A 23,389-nucleotide genomic window follows, 5' to 3' on the forward strand; every position below is an offset into this window, starting at 1 on the left:
GATTTTTATGTTAAATTTATCCTACTTTTGTTCATTGATAATTTTATTTTATAGCGCGTATATTTTACAAGCTCGCTTGGGCTTCTTTACTTGTCGGAAAAACTAAACTTGCGAAAGGATCGTAAGCAGCACATCGGGGATGGAAACAACCGAGATAGAGAAAGTCATAAAAAAATATGATATTTTCTACCTCGGTCGAGTCTCACACACTTTCAGCTTTAAGATCATTAGACATTTATAAAAGTTCTTTGTTTTTTTTGTTTTTTTTTTTTGGTTTTTTGTTTTTTGTTTTTTTTTGTTTTGTTTATTTGTTTGTTTTTTGCAATTTCTCACGCTCCAAAGACAATAGACGACTACGAGTCTATAGTTATGAAATCAATATTCGCATGTATCATTCCAAAGCATTTGGACGTTAACCGATTGATTGAAACACCTTAACCAAAAACTCTCCGCGCTAAAAGAAAATTAAGCACAGTCAATGCTTCCACTACGATATCTGTCTTATATAATCGAAAGTGCAATCTCTCATGGTTGCATGACACGTAATATTGGAATACACGACGAATAGTGCATCAATAGCTCTACCTATTGATCGCAAAAATGCGAAAAATTCAAAGACTCAAGGATAGTGGATACTTTGAATGTAATATATAAGTGAAGGGAAGATCGTATCGGCCTGCACTGAATTCTCATTTTAATTTAATCAATCCTGTTTTACCGCTCCAGAATCTACGATCACCGTCTAATTCACTCCCGGCAGCCCAGGAGATTAATGGTCAAATTACCTCCACGGACTCTTCCATGGAATAATCCATAACGCCACGGACAAGCCTCTCCCACGCACGTCATTGGACACGGCTTATCAATTTACGAATAAGGTCGCCTACCTGCCAATCCATCCAGCCACCCTGCAATAAAACTGCCACGCTGCATCTCCGGTCGCAAGGTGTCGTCGCAATGCATCGTCGCGGACGTCGACCGTCGGCAACCGTCGGGTACACCTCTCAAAAGAGTAGCCAGTGGCCGCTTAGAAAACACTATTAGTCTTCTCTTCTCTTCTCTTCTCTTCTCTACCCCCCCCCCATCTACCCCCTCATCTACCCCATCTCACCCCTCCCCCAACCGCTGTATATCGTTTTGTCGACCTCAGAGAAGTAAGCGCCGCTTCTTGGCTCGACCCCTTAAAAACATGACCACTCGTTACGTATCGGCCGAGTGGCGTAACGACGTCATCTTTACTTCCCTACGGCGAAAACGACGGTCGTTTCGCCACTCGACACAGCCGATTCTCAGCCCGAAAATAAAGGGCGATGAGATGGGCCCACGCGTGGGGCCTCGTGGTTCCAAACTTTCGTTACGGGATTAACACGCGCGCGCGCGATCATCATTTCGTGGACTGTGATGCAAGTGAGCACAGCTACCGATTAACGACGAGCTGTCATTGTGTGTGTGTTAGGAACGTGGTGAGTCTGTGCGCTTCTATGGGGCCAATTAGTTTGATCCGTAGAATATGAAATTTTGTTGGGATGACGGAGTATCGCGGACAATTTTAACAATTTGGGATGATTGGAGGGGCGAGGGGAGGAGATTCCGAACTTTTATCTTAGATTCGTCGGAAGATAATTTCGAAATTAAGATAGCCAGTGTTATGCGCGGCAATACTTTAGAAATTTCTTCTCAATATCGGCAACAAAGTGTTATTGGTAAATTCATACTGACCGACCAACCGAATCGTCGCGCGGGAGAGAAAGATAAAAAAAAACAGTTACGCTAGAAAATACGAAAGCGTGGAGTGCGATGTATGCCGCGAGTGTAACGGTACCTTCCAATGGAGAAAGATTCCTCTTCTAAGCATCCTTATTCATCTGGAGCACGAAACGATGTAAATTTGCAATTTCGTCGCGGTGCACGTGTGCTGGATGGTGGCATGGTTTTTCGGAAAAGTCATGCGTTCGGTTTCTCGAGTACTTTGACAACGAGATAAATCGCGGCTCTTGCGTAGCTGTTAGTAAGAGTTCAACAACACGTTGACCAACACTCATCGTTTGGCAACATTTTAAATAATTGAATTCACACTTGCCCGAATTGAATTGTGTTGAAATTTACATGCAGTCCAGTCGTAATTGACACTCTTACCTTCGACGAGTTATATCGCTTGAATAGCGCTGCTAGTTGCGTAATTGTCAAGTCTAACGTTAAATTTGCTCGCTCGATTTATTACTCGTGTTACTATCATATTTTATTTTTTATTTTTGCATTTAACGCTTTTTGACGAGATTTTCGCCTCTTTTTTTCTTGTATTAAACTAATGTTTCATTACCTAATATCTCGTAACCGAAGAACAATATAAAAAATAAATAAATAAATAAATAAATAAATAAATAAGTAAAGCCACTGCTTTATAGCAGCATGTAAAAAATATAAAATATTACGCTTATAATTATAAAAAAAAAGCTTAAAATTATATTTATTCATTGTAATGTATAAAGAATTTTCTTTTACTTTACTAATGAAAATTAACAATATTACAGAATGTTTTATTAATAGTCATAAATTACCCAGATAATTATATTTTCATGATAATCTTTACTCTTAATCATTACAATTATAGGAAGCAAACGTGTAATAACAATGACAATAATAATTTATAATCACATTCCTTTTGTTATAGGTAAATTTAACTAGACTAATACTTTTCATTCTCATAATTTTCTCGCATTTAACATTAAAACTAAATGATGGATGTTTCGAATGGAAATGTGAATGTCAAAAAAATATTTTTATCCAGTGATGCACACCTAACAGCGGCTTAACTTTTTTTAAATTGACTTCATTAAATTACTAAGATAAACGTCAGTATGAATAATTTCTGCTTCTTTTAAAAAAAATATCCGTCACTTCAAGTTGTCTATATGATGCTTGAGAGAAGAAACATTAATCGAATAGAGTAGACGTAAAATAAAAAGAATTCATTATGCTATACTTTTTATTCTCTAAATATATAAATATGAATATGTTCGTGCTTACGTGCAAAATATATAATTATAAATTGCATTGAATTAAAGCAAACATTAATTAATATCTACTAAAATATTAAAGCTTCGTCATTTTATTCCAATAATATTATTATATGAGACTTATTACTATAATTCATATTTCAATTTTCAATTTATATGGAACACAATTACTCTTCGCATCTCAATCACCAGTTGTTTTACATTTGAATACTAATATGTATTTTCGTAAAAAAGATAAGGCAATTCAGCACATGAATATGATAGAGAGAAAAAAATATTATTAGGCTTTAAAAGAGTAATTAACTATACATCGATTAATATTTCAAATTTATTCATTACCAGTCGGTAGATGTCTTAAATGAATAATTTAAATATCTTGTATAATATAAGATTTGTCAAATGCAAATTAAACTGAGATTAAAGTTTAGAGGCAAGAAAATTAGATAATTGTGTAATATGTGTGCGAATCTGAAATTGTAATCAAAGTAAGTGTTGCATAACAATTTACAACGTTTTGATCATTCGCTGCTGACGCAAGTCGAAATTCTTTACTTTTCTAATTAACCATATTGTGTTGTATAAAATTAACCGACAAAATTCCTTTTTGCCGTTGTATTTATAATAAGTAATTGCAATGCTTTACAACGACACATTAATATTATATCTTTTTAATTTATGAAAACTCTTTCATTGTCATGTCATTTCATCGGATATTCTTTATTTTGTTAGAAAGTAATTGAAATTCAACGAATATTTTTCATTTAAATCTGTAATTTTCTAGGTTATTTCAGCTGACTTTCTGCTATATGAAAACATTAATGGCATTTGTTGAAATTCCGTATCCAATATATTAACAATGAAATTTTTATTACTTTATATAATAAAAACAAATAAATTTATAAAACCAAAAATGTTAATTTTTTCTCTACCTTTTATTCGTTTATTACTGATAAAAAGCCTAGAATTGCTTTACCGATATTTTAAAAACTTTATCGCTCAATATCCAAAAAACTGAGTGAAATTATTACTTGGACAATTTAATAATTAAATATACCTAATACAATATGGCGTATTTCTAATTTTATACAAATTAAAGCAATTTATAAATTAATGTCAATTATAATCAATTTTTGTTACATAAAGCTGCTTTGAAGATCGCTATTATACGTTATGATAATTCTCTTTGAAATATTTCTTACTTTTATTATTATACAATTATCTAACTATCTATAATCGTTTGAAAAAATAGTATGCATAAATTAATCATAAATGAGTTATTTTTATTATAATTTCTTTATTATATATTATATTTTTGATTATTATAATTAATTTATTATAATTTATTATAATTTAATATATATTTGTATGTATATATGTTTGTATGCATGTATGTATGTATGTATGTATATATGGATTATTAGAGTATCTGTAAATAAACTGTAAAATAAAAGTGAAATAACGTAAATATTTATCACTTGCACAGAAAGAAAAAATGATTCCATCTACTTAAATACTATTTCATAGTCGTCACAAAAGCATTTTATTTCTTACGTTACAATCTAATAACATTTAACTTTAGTGCAAATAAAAAAGCAGGAACTTTTAAGCCGTGTTTAGCCGTGTTAAGTTTTAATGACAGGAAAAAGTAAATAGCTCATACTAATGCTACTTCGATAATTTATCCAACCAATACGCAATGCGATTTAATAGACAATTGAAATTATCTCGCATTTCTTGCAACGTCTTCGTGTAAATGTAAAAATTTGCATCGTGAAGGAAAAGCCCCCACAATTGTGTTTACGCCCTGCACGAAGCATAATTAAAGCGTCGTTAGTTAGCCACAGGCACGTAGGCCACGCGTATGGGCCACATTGTTATTCACGGACAAAAATTAGAAATCGAGAATAATGACCGAATGAATCATGAGTGGAGAGAAACTTAGAGAGAGAGAGAGAGAGAGGGAGAGAGAGAGGGAGAGTCGAGGGTAGTAAGATTATCAAGGAAGACTCCAATGTCATCGTTTCTGCAAATAATTCTCCCTTTGCCGTATACCAGTACCCTCGCTTCCGGTATTCTCTACTCTTATTTTTCCAGCATAACTCATCATTAATGTGTCACGTTTATCACTTGCGCGATGGCCCGCCTATGCCATAAATTATCCGTTACGCGGAGACTATGAGTTTTGGTGGTGTTGATCTATATTATCTCCCATAATATTGGACATTAGAATTGTGGGATTATAATTAAGACCGCACCGACGCGCGCAAAATACTGCAATACCCAGCTTCAGTTTTACTTAATACAAAAGATTGCGATACTATTTGCCTCTTTTCGTCATAATTACGTTTTAAAATTTGCTTACAGCCACATCCGTTCGCGTGCCAATTTGCATGGATCTTGAATTTATCGCATGCATCAACTTTTCATTTATATTGTTTTCACGATTTAGTCTTGTTGTTATATAAATGTCGGGCCATGTTTTTTTTTATGATTATTTATCGCCCGCATAATGAAGTTCCTATATTTATTATCTTGTATTTACAAAAGAACAATGTGCTACGCGTTCAGCGATAATACCTGAAATTCGATTTATTTTTTTTCTAAAATATATTCTTTCTAGTGACGTGAATGTGCCATATGTTATATACAAACTGTGAATATGCCGAATAAATCTTTTAGACTTTTCGCCTGTTTCGATTCGTTACCCATTCTCTCGCCACTTCCCTACCCCCTTTATTTCTTATTATTTATGTCAAACACCACGAGCAAAGAGTCACATTATGCGCGCCATGCAATGAAAAAGCTCCCAACCTTTTCATTTTATTGTCCGTGTAAAGGTGTCTGCCTTATGACACGACTAGAAAACGGAATGGAAAGAATTGCCGACGTTAACGCTTCCCATTGGTAGATGGAAATTTTCTTTATAATGTAATTGAGGTTTTTCTTATTTCTCCCTTTCTCCTGGCATCTGGCATTTTATTTCCTACATCCTTTCTTCGCGACACCTTCGTTTCTTTCTTGTACTGTTCTGTTTATACGACATAATTTGTAAAAGGAAAGTTAAACAATATTCTGTTATAAAGTGTATGGTATAATAGGGGGATGCAAGTTCTTTAGGCCAGCACGTACATACACATACATATGTATACAAACATTTTTTGTTTATTGTTTTTTTTTGTTTTTTTTTTTTTTATAAATAATGCTCTCTATCATAAAATCAGCGTAAATTAAAAATTCCTCTGAGGCAAAGAATTCATTTTAAAGTTATGATCAACAAATGAATAATGTACTTCAATAATAATCAATCATTCAACTAATAATATGTAATGTAAATTAAAAAATTAACACTCATTATTAAATCACTTATTAAGTTATTATATTGTTCGACGTTACACACAAACGCGTATGCGCCTGATATATATATATATATATATATATATATATATGTTTTAATTCCATCATTTAATATTAATATATTAATATCAATATCGTTGGTTCGAAAACGTATATAATTATTTCCTAGTAGAGTAAGAGGTTAAAATCTTAATATAACTCGTTTAATATAGTCAGCAGATGTGCCAATATATAATAATAATGGTTTGAACGGTATTGCGAGCAAAATCGAATCACTTTATGTATTACACGCTTCATGACGAATTTTGACCTCCTCAAATTAACGCAATGAACAGGAATTTCATACCAAAATTTAGACTTTGTTGCACAATATTAAGATTTGCTTCACCTTCTGAGCGCACAAATTTCTAATCTTTATTTCATCAATTTTTGCCTCTTTTAAACTGATGGGGGTAAAAAAAAATTACAGGCGCAAATAAAGGTGAAAAAAATCACTGAACAATGAAAGTAAAACGTGCAAAGTTATATAAAAGAAATCATGGTCGTCTAGTTTTATGATCTCCATCGAGGGACATGTTGAGCTGCAAAGTATATTCATTGCGCAAAGCTCAACTTAAATGATCCCGTTCATTTATTGCAACCTTCTCTTTTGTATTGGGAAATTCCTGTCTATACCTTACAGTCTCGGTCAGCCATACAGCTAATAATAAAATGAACTCGGATGCAAGATGGATTAAAACTTGTTCTCACATACCCGCAGGAATTACAGCACTATTTCATAATGAAACGAATCAGACACTAACAATTCCTTAAACTTGCGCACTCTTCGTAGCGTTCAAGGCCAAGCGACGTTCCAATGGCACCATTAACGTCGGCGTTTAATATCACGAAATCGAGCGAAAACCGGTGAGAGATTACCGACGTGACTGGGAGGCAAGAAAGACGCGAAGATGTCCGCTCTCTGACTCACGAATTTGGGTTATCGAGTCACCACGTGAGATTACTTGATTTATCTATTTCAAAGGAGAAGAACAAGGAACAAAAAATGCAATTGTAATATTCAAGAGCACATCCGCGTCGGTTTGACCACGTGACTATCCAATTCAAAAATATACCTACGATACGAGACTAACGAGGAGTATCTTAACTACTGCCATGTGATAATGGACTAAGATAGTGTTTTGTGAAACAAGAGAAGGCGCTATTGCATAAGCTATTATGTCCTCGATCGTGAGAAAATTGAAAGTGACCACGAATGATAAAGCAATGTAACCACATGCAGATTCGTTCGAACTTAAACAGTGAAGTTTAACCAAATTAAGATGGATGGCAATGTTGTAGGATCTACATACGCTTTTAAGTTATTTTCAAATCATCTTCGTACTTTAACTGGCGACGAATAGCTTAGCATCGTTTAGTAATCAAAATTTCGTAAGCCTTTCACGGCAAAGATATTTGAAATTCAATTAGAAACTATTACTGTAACAATTAATGTAAAAAAAAAAAAAAAAAAAAAAAAAAATCAATCGAAATCTTCTGATTTTTTAGGTGATAAGCATCTCTAATTTTATTAGTAATAAATATTCTTTTTATAAAAAATATTCTTTATACAGTTTAAATACGTTTTAATTACAATATTTAAAATCACTAATTTACAATCTATTCTCTTAATATTGGATGCTAATGAATGTTTATTTAATTTTCAAAAATATTTTCATTAAAAAATATTCACCATTTTTTGCTTAAAGCAAATTGGCGCGATTTATGTGTGGTAGCCAAGACGCGTATTATGATTATAAAAGTGACGTCTAACGTCTACATTGAGATTAATTGATCTACAATGAGAATAAAATTTTTTAATAATAGTACAATTATTTTGATAAAAATATTTAATTTAATACATATACGGAATGAAATATGAAATTGTAAAATCACATCATTTTCAATCAATTCGATTGTTAAATTGATAATTAAATTAATACTCAAACAAAAGTATATACATAATAAAAGAACATAATAATAAGATATTACTTATATACCAAAAAATTATAAATAAGATAAAAAGAAGATGACTAAGAAAAAAAAATTATAATATTAGTAAATAAAGTTGCTTAATGCAATTAACTGATTACTAGGTGCGAAAAATCATACCAATACATGATTAAGCTGATTTTTGCTAAATATATTGTATAAAAAAATTCAGGCAACATTTTAAATAATAATTTTATAATTAACAATTATCTTTTTTCTATCCATAAACCTAAAATCTTTAATCTAATTATATTGAAATAATGTAATAATATTCATTACATTTATTATATTTATTATTATTCTCAATTTAACTAGCATTATATTACGTTCTAATTTTATTATTAAAATTGTACACATTTACAAAATTTAAGGCAATAATTTACATATCATTTTCATATATACAGTGTATATATATAAAAAAAAAGTGATAATTTTTTTCTCTAAAAATAAAATAATAAATTTGAATATTTTGCTTTTAACGGTACGACGACATTTGAATATATTCCATTTCTATTAGATGTAAATTTATATAATTTAAGAGAAATATTTCGTGTTTACTTTAAAGATCAAACCAACTAAAACTATATTCTATAATTATACATTTATTAATGTTTATAATGTTACTAATGTACTTGTAAAGCTCAATGTATTACTAAACTAAATTCAATATTGTAAATAGAAAACTATAAAACTGTATAAATAAATTTCATTCTCTTGCCTTTTGATACGATTATAATACAGACATATAATTCGAATAATTTTTTGAAAAATGAAGCAGACGCAATATTTTATAAAACGTTAATTGTAACAACGTTGGATTTTTAACAATAATTTAACAACAATCTAAATCATGTAAATAATTTATCATAATTAATCATTCTTGTAATTAAAAGCAGAATATATATATAACGAAAAAAGAATCAATAAAACAATGTTTGAGATGTTATTATTAGTAGGTCATTGTTTATCGGGTGGTAAATATGTAAATAAAAATTCATTAATTTGTAAAAAGCCGCAAAACAGTCAAGTAGTTAAATACGATTTTATTGAGAATTGTAATGGTAATTCGATAGATTCTCTTCAAAGCTTTTTGCAATGGAATAATACTCGGTTCAAGTATGTCAAAAGAAAATTTGCATCGCATTAATAATTAAAATTGTCAACGAGTGCAATGAACTGAATTTATAAATATTAATTACCTTTTTCTTACATTGGCTATCGATAAGAACAAAAAACAGTTCATAAGACAAAATAAAGCACTTAAAAAGGCAAATTAGCCGTACGCGTTCGCCTCCAATTTCAGCAGAACATTCTCATCACAGCATCTTAATTGATATTTAATAACAAATTTGCCAATTAATATATTTAGAATTTGAACTAAAAATTATTAAACGCACCTGAGCATCGTATGCTCTAACTCTTGATTAAACATATAATATGCGACCTAATATTTCTAAAAAAAAAAAAAAAAAAAAAAACCGCGCAAAATTAATATATTATTGTAAACTTTTATCTTACTAACTAAAACATAACGTAACATTAAAAAATATATATAAATCCATAATTCTGTATTCAAAATCTGTAGTCAAAAAGTGAATTTTATAATATACGAAATAAATTAACGAAAAATAAAATTAAGATTAACTAAAATGTAAATGTAATAAGTAGTAATTAAGTGAATTAACGTTAAGACCTACGGATTTACGAAACTCTAAGCATTGATCTAAATAAAATATCTAAAACATAATGCCATACATTATGAAAATTTCAGCTCGGTATACAAAATATTTTTTGGCATTGTAAAAGCGAATTCATAAATTGGATATCAATTTCAAAAATATAAACTTAGCATAATTAAAGGCCTAATGCAGAAAAAAAAAGGATTCACAATAATAATTTAACAAATTACAAATTTGTACTATGTTTCTTTAATCAATATATGTGTATAATGAAAAATAATTTAATAAAATACTTCATGATCCGTGATTGATGAAAACACCAGAACACGTTATTATCTCTAATATTTTATGTAATTTAGATCGATATAATTTAAATGCCATATTTCATATATTAATCGATGTTGATTTAGAATTTTTATAATACATAAAAAAGATTGTAGCTAAGAGTATAATATTTATTGAGAAAAAGTAAAATATAATTCGTAGCTATAAAAAGAGTAAAAATATTTCATGGCTAAAAAAATTTCTTAAAGCAAATTTGTATTCAATAACCAAGTATCTAATACACTAATGAGATTCAGAAATTTGATTTTTATATCGTATAATGTAAAAATCAGAATTAACAAATAATCAGTATTTCCCGTAAGCCAATGCAAACGTAAATATGAATACTTTTGAAACATAAATAAAATAAATCTATAATTCTTGTATATAAAATATTCAAGAAAGTAATGGAAATATAATTATCATTTATAATATCGACTCACGCTATTTACCTTGAAACATTGTAAAAGTATTTAAATATTACGATAAGCAAGCCACGATGGAAGTAAAAGGAAAGATTATAATTATGCGATTGAAAAATTATTTAAAAAAGGCCAATTATCATCCGATATAATTGATATCAATGTAATGTAATATTAAATTAAAAATTAAAGTATAAGTGTACTTCGAATCTGATAAACTAATAAATTTTTTCGAATATAATAAAAGTGATAAGTATCGATAAACCGTCGGATCAAATGTATGTCATTAATTATAATTATCATACAATTGATAAAATATATAAAATTCAAAATTAATTATATAAAATATGTCCATTTGTATCAATGTCATGCGGATCTTATTAATATTGAGTTTAAAAAAATGATTTTCAATTTTATCTATTATATTGATAAAAATATATTGAAAAGTAAACTTTAAATTCAAAGTTATGAATATTCATTGATATCTTAACATCTTTTAATAATAAATTCGAGATTATAGTAGTTTCCATTTATATTAAGCATTAATAATTAAATTATATTTTATAATTAAAGTGGCATTGAAATTTATTATAAATAAATAAAAAAAAATTTCATTCGCTACTCATATCTAAGTTCAGATATAAGTTCTTATTACAAAAAAAATAACTTTATTTTTTATTACAATTAATTATGATAAAAAACTTTATTGGCTAAGTATATATTTTACTATATAAAAGTTTACCGATTTTCCACGAAGACACGAAGCTGAGAAAAATAATGATTTCCAATAATTACTCGCAGTGTACTATATAAAGTAAATAAGTATGGATTAATATACAATTATAAACTATTAATAGTTTTTTTTATATATTCTGAATAAATTTATGTTTATAATTTATATACATCTAATAGCGAAGTATTAAAAAAAAAATTACAATATTTGACTGACAAAAAAATTGATAAAAGCTTGTGGAATAATCTTTACCAACTACAAATTACTTTTTTCCTTTTAGTTTATGTGTATTAATATATATATATATATATATATATATATATATATATATATATGGTGTATTAAAATTTTAAATGCTTACTTTAGCATAAAATGACTTAGACCTTGAGTATAATTTTATAGACATATAAGAATTTGGTACAAATAACAGTTTTTTCCTTTTTTTAGTTGTCCTGTTATTTTAATTGGCTTACTGTTATTTATATAACAACACTCAGTCAATTCCGTTTAAGTAAATTGATTAACTCTGAGGAAAATTTATTTTTAAAATTTTTGATATTTGGAATTATTGAAAAGTAAATGTAATAACTAGAAATAGAATGATACATATTAATGGAAATATAAATTTATTTTTAAACTATAATTTGACACCAATGTATTGTCTATAAAAACACCTTTACCTCCACGAATATATTACAGCTTCCGTCACTAATATCCGACAGTTATTGACGTTTGAAAAAGAAAATAAAATTAATGCTGCGTCATTAGTTTTTAATATTTCATCTGATAAATTACTTATTCTTATCATAATAATTAATATTCTATTCACATGATCGACAGTTTGTTAAGTTACTCGTATTATTGTTAATAATATTTGTGAATTAAGAAAGAATATTACATTTGCAACTTTTACTTGATTGACATGGAACAGAAAACAATAAAGACCGATTTTAATGCTTTGTGGTTGGTAAAAGAACAAAGTAACGATGCTTAATTTTCTTGTATGTAAATTTTTCCTTTTTTTTTTTAAACCAACTCAATTCTATTTTATATATAGAATAGTAAAAGTATCGTAAAACAACAGTTCGGATCAACTAATCGAGTTCAATGAGTCCGAATGTTGGTTTAAACAAATGTTCAAATAATTATTAAAATACAATGTCACGTAGATTATTTAAGAATAATAATAACCCTTACTTTTTCATCTTTCTTTTACAAACAACTCTTAAATATCCAGAAAATTAGATAGTTATAGTTATACTCTTTATGAAGCCGCAAAGATAAAATTCTTTGCAAAACGACGGCCAAATGTCGATTATTTTCTCATGATTATTGACAATATCATTGCGAACCAATGAAACATCGAAAGACATCGGATCTAGCCGTACTTTTGGAATCTCGTAGTTGAATATCTGTACGTACTACAACATTTAGCCAAGAAAAATATTTTCGGTTGGCAACTTCAAGACTGGAAATTCTAATTCGTCATAATGTGCATTTAATTTCCCGCTTGCGTATATTTTTATAAAGCAAAGGAAAACGTTAGAATACGCGCCAGTTCGCTTCATGCAATATAAAATATCGCGAACCACAAATCATTAATCCGAATTGCAATTAATTTTGATAAACTACGTTTCATTATCAGATAATCTCAACAATGATTCACAATCGTTGAATCGTCGAGGAGTTACAATGTTGAAAGTACAACAGAAACCAACAGCAGGGAGCCGCGAAAATTACGCGAAATAGGGGCCCCGCCGGCTTTCCGCAAGTCTCGTGGAAAATGTCGAAATCCATGCGTTAACTGGAAAGGTAACGCGACAGCAACGCTCTTGTCGCTCTGCGTTAATAACTTACGTAAACTCGCGGAGATCACGTACGTGATCACCAAGACGATGAACTTCGGACTATGAGACAAAATTCCGTACCCGGGGCGCTCGGGGCGCGACGCGGTAGATTGATTTTCTTTGCATTTCACGCTTGTTGATGAGAGATTTCATTTATGCAAATTAAGGAATGTATATTTGCTCGAAAATTCAACAATGCATTTTGTTAGTAAATTCTTAGCGACGTTTTCAAAAAAATAATCTCTCAACGGCTTACGTTGAACGATCAATAAATACGTTATCATGAAAAATGAAAAATTAGTATTGAACACCGTATTCTACGAACAAAGCTTTATCGAATAAGATTAAAAATAATATTTCTGAATCCCAATAATAATAAACAATGCTTATAGGTAAGATAAGAAAGGTTACTTACTATATATACATTAGAGATAGAGTAGAATTATTTTTTATCGCAATAATGGAATAATGTTTAACTGAAAGTTTTTGCAGAATACTGCTTTAACTAATGTAAATTTATTTTTAATTCACACGTTAAAAAAGCAAAGCATCACATCATCAAACAACTAATAACCATGAATTTAAAGTTATTTTCTAGCGTCTGGAAGAATGTAGTCAAATGTAGCAACAAAAACTTTATGTAATATTATGATGGGTCACTTGGGTCTCGAAGCAAAAAAAAAATATAATGCCAAACATTTTATAACGAGTGAAAGCTATTACTCTGAACCTACGATTAGCTTAAAAATGAAAATTTCCTTCTTAATGCCAAATATAAATGCGACTGAATTGATTAAAAAATTGCATATATGCTAGACTTAAATGAAGTATAGCAAAAATATAATGTGGAAATTAAATATACTGGCATTGTTAGTTGGAATTGAGATATTGAAGCTAATCTCTTTTCAATAGCAATTAATTTAAAGTTCAAAGAAATTTATCTACATATTCAATCGTGCGTATAATGTTTCCATCTCTTAGTTCAAGTATTGTTAAACAAATAATAGACGATAAAGTACATCTCTAAACTGACAAAACGCCATTCATTCAATGCGCAGTAGCGCTTGTACGTACGATGACAGGTTCAAATCATTGAAGAAAGTAATGCACTCGTGCATATCGTCGGACAATCCTGTCGCAATAGTCAAATATTATCAGGACAGAAAAAAAAATCATGTATATTATGACATCGGCTGTTGTAAATAATAATTGCATGTAATTGTTCTCTAAAATTTCCAATGTAACTAATCTCGCAATTCTTAAGTAACTTATTATATCTAAAAAATGATAACGGTCATTAAATTCGTTTTTTTTTTTTTTTTGCATTCTTAATTGTGAAAACTTAATTCGCAAGTTGTAGAAAATTTGAGCGTACGTGATCAAAGTCACGTACGCACTTACCAAATAAAATGCACTATTAATTCAAGTGTGCCACGGTAGTTGGATGCCTTATAAAAAAAAATTCACGCACCTACGAGGGAAAGGCTCTTATGACTGGAGCTGCTAAACAATCTCTACTTGACGTGTTATATTTGCTTTTTAAGTCGCATAAAAGACTTTTATAAAGCCATGTTAAAATAAAGTGAAAGAATCTATTGATTTACGGAATAGACCACTGCTGGTATAAAAAGTATTTGCCCTACTTGGATTAACGAGATCTTACGAGTTCGGTAAAAAGATTTATATTTCAATAATGCTATTTGCAAAGAAAATATGTCTTAATACGTTTTTACGTACATCTATTCCTTAGCAAATTATCAACTATATAAAATACATTAATTAACTATAAACCATTTGATTAATTTTAACATGTTTGATTAATTGCGAGAAAGTCACTAAATATTACTATTGATTTCAATTGAAATAAATAGTTGATAAATTTACTATTTATTTTATAATTTATATTTAACGTGCGTTTAATCTTGTGTATGTAATTCGCATTTTACATTTATTAAATTTACATATTTGAATAAATTGAAAATACAAGGGCACTATTAGACGAACTATTTAAACGAACATTATAATTTTTGTTTTAAATATTTGTTAAATTTACAGTAAATGATATTTAAAAATTAACATAAAATACGCCCTGAATATTTAGATACATCTTTTATCATCTTTTATCATGGTCTTTGTTAGACTTGGTATACTTCTTGGTTAAACTTTCTTCTTCTTTATTTTTTCTTCTTACTTTATCATGAATATGCATTATTTTTTTTTTTTTTTTTACGCACTATTTATTCCCTGCATAAACGGCTTTTATGTGGTGAAGTAAATTCAAAATGCATCACAATACGGATCACAATTGCGGATGAGTAACTTGCCTGAGACGCATTATTTTTTCATCTCCCCGTAAATACTATTAAAAGACAGCATACTCACCGGCATAAGTGCTTTTGAAGCTCTCGTGAAGTTTGAAGGTGAAGGGTATATGGACCTTCATCATTTTCATTTGCGGAATTCGAGGCGAATGGGTCAGAACTCCTCCCGTGCCGCCAAACATTAAATCGTCCCCATGGACTCGCAAAACCATCATGTTCCTGAAATGCAATTTCACAAAATCAGTACAGGCGGGTTATGCATCCTTGTTCTCGTAAAACGTTGTACATGCGCGAATATTTCTTGCATCATCGACTCGTACCTTTCATTTCTTGCTTAATAAGTTAACCCATATGACTTATTACAATGGCGTATTATCGTTACTAACTATTGGCTTTGTTTGAACAATTGTGTATTATTTTAGTTTTTCTTGCAGTGGTTCATGAATCGGAAATAATTATGTCTTCAATTTCATAGTGTACAGCTGTATATTTAATTGTATCGCGACAAGACAACAATTAAATTTCACTATAAGCTTCAAGCAATGCATTAAATTTAATGATAATGTTATTGTGATTTGAACAGACCAAATAGAAAGATAATAAATGGCATTAATTAATCCTTCTAAATGTAAAATTTTTACTTTTTCAGGATCATTTAGTAATTAAACTGTATACAATAATTTCAGAAATATTATACAGTGGTATGTACAAAATTTTACCAAAATCTGTATTGCAGTAATAAGTAATAGATGATGGCTTAATGGCCACATCAAGTACATTTAAAAGCCATTAAACCCAATTTATTATCAATGTCATAAACATATTACAACGTAGTTCTTAAACATTAATTATAAATAAGAAATGGCTATTTTTTTATCAATTAAAATAATAAAATTACATATTCAAATTAATTTGTATAATTATTTTTTTGTAATTTTATAAAAGCATCTTATTAATTATTGTTGTATTGAATTAAAAATTTCTTTTCTGAAATATAAAAGACGATGATTTATAATTTAAAAATTATAGCCATGACATTACAAAGTTTATGAAAATGAAATTGTGTAATTTCAGTTTTAAAACTTTTAATATATCCTCCCTTGAGGTATTATTAATAAAATTTGAAATATATAAATAAATAAATATATATATATATATATATATATATATATATATATATATATATAGAAAGTGGTATTTAAAAATGATTTCATTTGACATTAAATAAATAAACTTTCTTGCTCAGTCAATATTATTACATAACATTCACTTGAAATCTTTTGAATAGATACGGTAGATTACGATTTAAAGTTCATTTTAAACAATTATTTGTTTTCGATTTTATGTGAATAAACACATAACTCGTATATTAAAAAAACAATGTTACTACATATTTACGATTAAAACATTTTAATTGAACAATTCTTGATTTCTAATTTTTCATTGGATAAAATAATTGCGAGCTGTTGGATCAAGAATATAATTAATTATTAATTATTCAACCGTACTTTAAAGTTCAAATTCTTTACATTAAAATCTGAAAATTTTAAAAATAACTACACTCAATTCTTGAAGATTAAGAAATGTGTATAAAAAATATGCTAATATTCTTCTTTTTTTTTTTTTTTTTTTTTTTTTTTTTAATGAAATTAATTTATTAAATGACTGAATAAAATTGCATTAACCGGCCATAAATATTCATGTTCTCCTATTATTTATCGTTTGCACATTGCCAATAAAAATTTTAATGCTGATCCGCCAACTGAAAATATACGCAGAAAAAGTACAAGAAAAAAAGGTTATAATGTTTCAAACAGCAAGACATTATACGGTAAAAACATGGAGCGGAAACATTTTTTAAATAACTGTTGTCAGACTCACACGAGAAGTAAAAATAATGAACACAAGAGTTCGATAAAACGTAACACAAAGAGAAATCAATTATGAATTCCTTTTTCTTTTTTTTCATGCTTCGCATTACCTGATTCACAAGACGACAAAGTCGACGAGAAAAGACGTTGCTCCGGACTATAGGAAGAAATTTAGGTCAAATGTACGAACTCCAGTTTCTTAATTATATAAACAAAATTAGATAACTACGATCCCTTCGTGCTCAGCTTCTGAAATTGTTCAGACTGCCATGTGCAATACAGTAAAGCTACACGTTCACTCTGCCCTCAGAACGTGGACTATGAGTAATTTGAACGAAGACTTAAAATAAGAACAGTGCACAGGTATATGTATGGTAGGGGAAGAAAAAAGTAAGAAAAAGAAAAGAAAAAAAAAAAGAAATGAAACCATGCGTAAGAAAAGTTGTTCTCGAGACGATGTGAAGAAGCAAAGAGTGACGTCAAGTACAATCATCAGCTTTCCCAAGTACGCGCGAGAGCTTCCGCTTTCTTCTCCCAAGCATGTCATCATCCTACTTCTATTCGTGCTTTCTTTACTTCAATCCTGTCACTGTATAATATAATGAGTTCTGCCAATATTAGGTATTACAATTAGTATTAAAAATTTCGCCTTGGTATGATGAACGTATTGTAAAAAAAAAAAAAAAAAATCGCAACATTAAGTACTTGTAGGACAATATAATATGAAAGTTCAATGTAAATTATAATTTTCCACGAAAGGAAAATAGGATTTTAACATATGAATTATAATTTTTGTTAAAATTTCGTAATTTAATAGTATATCTTCATTGAACATGAGAGTTAAAATTATTATTAGATATATATTAAAAGGACATAGAACTACAATAAAATTTCACATTTCTATCATAATGAAAAACATTGTGTTGAATAAAACTATGTATCTTTGTATGTTTGTATAATAAAAATGATTGTTCCACTGTATTTGGCGATCATTTATGAAAGACCAATTGCATTGACTACGGTGGCTAAATTACCTTCGTTTCAATATTACATTATTTTCTCTGACGATCTAATTGTATTTATTAAACTTTTGAATCACGTATGCGCAAATATGGTTGAATATAAAAAAATTTTATATTATAAAAAATATACACTCGTATGAATTTGTTACACTAATATGAAAACAGTGTCTTCATTATTATTATTAACATCACTTATCTAACATTTTTTGCTTCATTGCCAACACATACACAATACATTTACTGGCAAGTAGTCCAATTCATCTCTGATAATATTAATCTAAACACGATAGCTAGAACATCGATTCATCTAAATAAATGAATTTTATATTAAGATATTAATAAAAAATAATTCACCGACTATGTAATTAAAGAAAGGAGAGTTGTTACTGAAATATTTAGTTGGAGCATGAGGGTATACGGCTTTGGTACGGTATTAATGCAACAACGAACATGAATAAATATAACATTACTGTCTCATTGTGACATTGTGACATGTTATACGGTAGTAATTATGATTATTTTGTCTTGAAATATAATGACGCGCGCACAAAGGCATCGCAATTGCAATTTTCACATCTTATTATTTTAAATTCTGCACGAAATCCTTACTCTGCACAGCCAAAAAAAAAGTCGTAAAGATGAAATTGCACTTTATAAGATATTATTACTTTTTCCGGGATGTTTGTACGTACGCGCAAATTACAAGCAGACCCTATAATTCTCAAAACTAAGCGGAAGATAATAATGCAGAATAAGTGCAATAAAGCCGAAAAAGCTCAGAGGCTATAAGCGAATGCGACTCGGACTAATGCCTTGATAGTCCAGGTAAAAAGAGATACACGAAATGAACACGTGATCAGCGAGAAAAGAACAGGCAGCCGACTGTGTGTATATCCAGATAGGGATATAATCCAAGGATTATATCGATACTGAGAGAAGATGGCAGGAGATGCTTTCCAAGCTTCTCAAAGTCTACGAACTAATGGCCAAGCGCATCCTTAGACCGGATTGCGCGCGCGCGAACGCATAAACAGACAAACACACTTATCGCAGCAAACTACATTTAACAAGCATCAATTATTATGTTTTTCGAGCATTATCGCGCTCGTGCAATCTCGTGTTTTTCAGCATTTCACGTTTTCGACGTGCTATCGCGGCTAAGACGACGGACAGTCCTACTTTTCGCAAATATTCTACTTCCGTCCAAAAATTATTATACTTTACACCAATCTCGTCGCATCGCCAGCTTCTATTCACGACAATTAATATTTCATGGCATCATATACTTTTTTCAGACTTTCAAGCCAATTGTTTTTCATGCTCCTCCGTCCCAATTTAAGCGTCTAGTGCAATAAATTACGCTCTCTCGCCATTCTCTACGGCTATCTTTCTTTAATCACGGTTTTCTCAAATTCCCCAACCAAATCTTAACAATAAAACCAAGTTCATTGCACTACCTGCCGTCAAAATCTTCTGGCGAGCACGCACGCCCATTTTTCAATTTACCACTTTAACGGCACAGTAAATCAGTCATTAAAATACAAGCGAACAATCCATCCTACAGTGCCAGTGACGTCTCATAGCATCGAAATACCCGAAGCTCAAACATTAGCCACTTAAGCTTGTCGTTTCGATACTTAAATCTCACGAGCGCGCCCCATTGCCATCGTCCTTGCGGCACCGATCCTTTTACAATTCTGAATGCCTCCCTCCGCCACCCATCGGCAGTTCCTGGCCTGGGATACGATCCTTTGATAAAAGACGGCGTCGTCTCTGGCAGCTTATGGAAGGCAGTTTTCTCGAAGAATAACGAGGTCCACGTGCACCCGGTGAATTATAATATTCATGCGCAATGCAATTACACAAGTCGTTGCTTTTTCCTTGCCTTTTATCGTCTCGTCGCAAACGACAGGACGCCTGGGACAGGAGATGACGAGGGGAGCAACGACGCGGATGACAACGACGATAACTACGATGATATTGCTGCTATAGGTTCCACGAGATGAGCCGAATGGGCCAATTAATCAATATCGGGTTCTACGAGGATTTGAGCCACTGTCGACGTTGTTGGCCCGTTGGTTTACGTAGGTTCGACCGACTACGACGATAGTGGCATTATTTTCGCTTTCGTTTCGGCCAGGTTGACGGCGGGCCCGTTTAAGGCGCGATGGCGAATGTCGTTGATAAATTTCGACGGCCTAAGGACATTCGAAGATAATGACGGCTTGGTCCTGGGAAAGCTGATAGTCGATCGATCGAATGGTAGGATAATAATACGATAAGCGAAATAATAAATTAATGCGAGTCGATGCATTTTTAGTGGACGAGTTAGTTGATCGTTACATTTATTCGGTCATTAAATTGGAATAAATATTCGATGTTTAAGGAAATGAATTTCTACGGGAATTACCGAAGACTCGTAGTTGGGTAGATAAATCTGTAGCGAATATTGTAACGAATATGGCAGTGTATTCACTTCGATTTAATCGAATTTCCATGAGCGACGGGGACACTTTATTTATAAAATTTCCAAAAATTTTTGTCACGTTACGCGTTTTAGAAAATTGTGCACATGTGCGAATGTTTAGACGATGTCAATTATATATGACTGCGCTGATTAAATAGCATTCGATAGAAAATTATACTTAATTTCTGGACTTTCTTAAAATATTAATTTTGATGAAAGATTATTAATATATCTTCAGACATTTAATGGAATAATTATAAATAATTATTGGATCGCGTGCCGCGCTTGCCTATATCTTAGTCAAATATGTTCTAAGTCATAAAGTTAGTTTAAAAATGAAAATAAAAAAAATTGTCGCTATATTGAATTACAGAAAATCTTGTCGAAACATATTAGCGATTAAATCTCGAAATTCAATCTGTTCGTTATGAAACGTCTTAAAGTTATGTTATAAAATCGTTAAAAAAAAAAAAAAAAAAACTTTATATCAAACAACCTTGAATTTCATACGATTTAAACGCCGCGAAATAAGCGCGCCTTTTTCATAAATTAGAAATTACAATTACCGCTTAACGTAAAAACTACTCGGCTCCAAATATTCCTAAAAACATATTAAATTTGAAGATAAAAGTTTAGCGCGTCTGCATTACACTACAATTACTTTGAACGAAAAACCATACGTGAATGCCGCAACGATAAGAAATGTGTATGCTGCAATATTAGTAAAAAGAAAAAGGTTAAAAAGAAGAAAAAAAAAATAAACAAGCACGATCTTTGGAAAAACCATTTTTTATTCACAATATCAATAAAAAGCCCACCAAGTCTCGGTATAATTAAACGTTAAATATAATTATTGGCAAATAATGTGAAGGAAATAATTGAGGCACCTAGTTTGTCCTACAAATAGCAAGTGTAATAGTGACTTTGTGCATCGTGAGAATGAAAAAAAAAATATATATAAGCGAAGATCGTGATCATATAAACATTTCCTTATGTGAATTCTAAATAGTGGATCGGTATTATGCACTGCTCAAACATATGCGTCAGCAAAGCGAATTTTTTCCATTCTGCACACAAAGTATATCTTGATACACAGTCAAAATCAAAAACATTCTCAAGTAGGCCATATTCGTCATCTGTCTTCCTTTAAATGCAGCATATTTCAAGTGGAACTCGAAGGTGTAGCTTATTATTCCTCAAGGTCAAATATACTAAGATAGAAATAGTTAACGCGATTTAAATGAAAAATCATAACAATACAATGGGTCGTTAAATTTACTAATAAACGACAACGACAACGACAACGACAACGACAACGACAACGACAATAACAACAACAATAACCGTAACAACAACAACAACAACAACCGACAATAATAAAGAATAAAATTAAGTGGCAAAGTAATAGAGTTCGTTCAACCATATATTTCTAATTCTCAGGACGAAATACAAGTTTGCTCATAAGGAATAAAATAAAAAATTTTCAAATTACATCAATTAATAAGTTGACGAATTATATGTCTCGTCTATCTTAGCTGCCTCAAATTCTCGAATTATCTATCGTCTTACAAAATTAATTTCCTAATCTATACATTAGCAATATTTTAACCACTCGACTTTTATTTAAAATCTTTTTACTTAAATAGCTAAAGACAAATTAAATGAGACATTGATCTACAATGTCATCGATTTGAATTGGAAAATAGAGATTATCGCAATTATTAAACTTATTGTCGAGGCAATTAAAAAGCAATCAATGCTATGTAAAAATTTAGATTAATGAATATGCACATTTAGCTACGCTATTAACACATGATAATTCTTGAACTAATTTTTTAAATCTATTATGAGCAGGAAAGAAGATTAAATAAATAATGAATAAGCAATCGTGAAGAAAAAATAATAAACTCGTTGGCGCGCCTTACCGATTCACGATATATATATATATATATATATGTACGAAATAAGTTTTAAAAAGTCAAGATAAAGAAAGAAGCACGCGAATGCCTTTTGCGTTGTTCCAATATGAAAATTGTGCGGACGTCATAATATACGCTATAACCGACGAGTGCAAACAACGCGACTTGGAGTGCACAAAACAATCGCCGGACTACGTTAACGTGCCAAACAAAATATTCAAAAAATCGTGACCGAGAAAATTATTCGCCCGCTAGCCAAAACAGCCCTAACAGCGTTCAAATAACGGCATCAATGAAAAATATGCCGGCCCATGGTAAAGTATTGGGCGTTAATTTCATTAAAGTCGCTACATCCACATTTTCAATATATTTTTTACCTTAC

At 30.3% G+C, this 23,389-nt stretch overlaps 1 protein-coding gene across 3 annotated transcripts in view; it reads right to left on the reverse strand.

Moving 5' to 3' along the window:
• LOC105362933 (cell growth regulator with RING finger domain protein 1) overlaps positions 1-23,389 on the reverse strand; it is a 52,554-nt gene that overhangs the window by 26,296 nt on the left and 2,869 nt on the right. For all 3 annotated transcript variants that reach the window (XM_011500480.1, XM_011500481.1, XM_011500479.1), the window contains one exon: positions 15,790-15,947. In XM_011500480.1, coding sequence (XP_011498782.1) covers positions 15,790-15,947 — 158 coding nt within the window. The remainder of the gene's footprint in view (positions 1-15,789; positions 15,948-23,389) is intronic.

Source organism: Ceratosolen solmsi, unplaced genomic scaffold (assembly GCF_000503995.2).
Source record: "Ceratosolen solmsi marchali unplaced genomic scaffold, CerSol_1.0 scaffold56, whole genome shotgun sequence".
Lineage (NCBI taxonomy): Eukaryota > Metazoa > Arthropoda > Insecta > Hymenoptera > Agaonidae > Ceratosolen > Ceratosolen solmsi.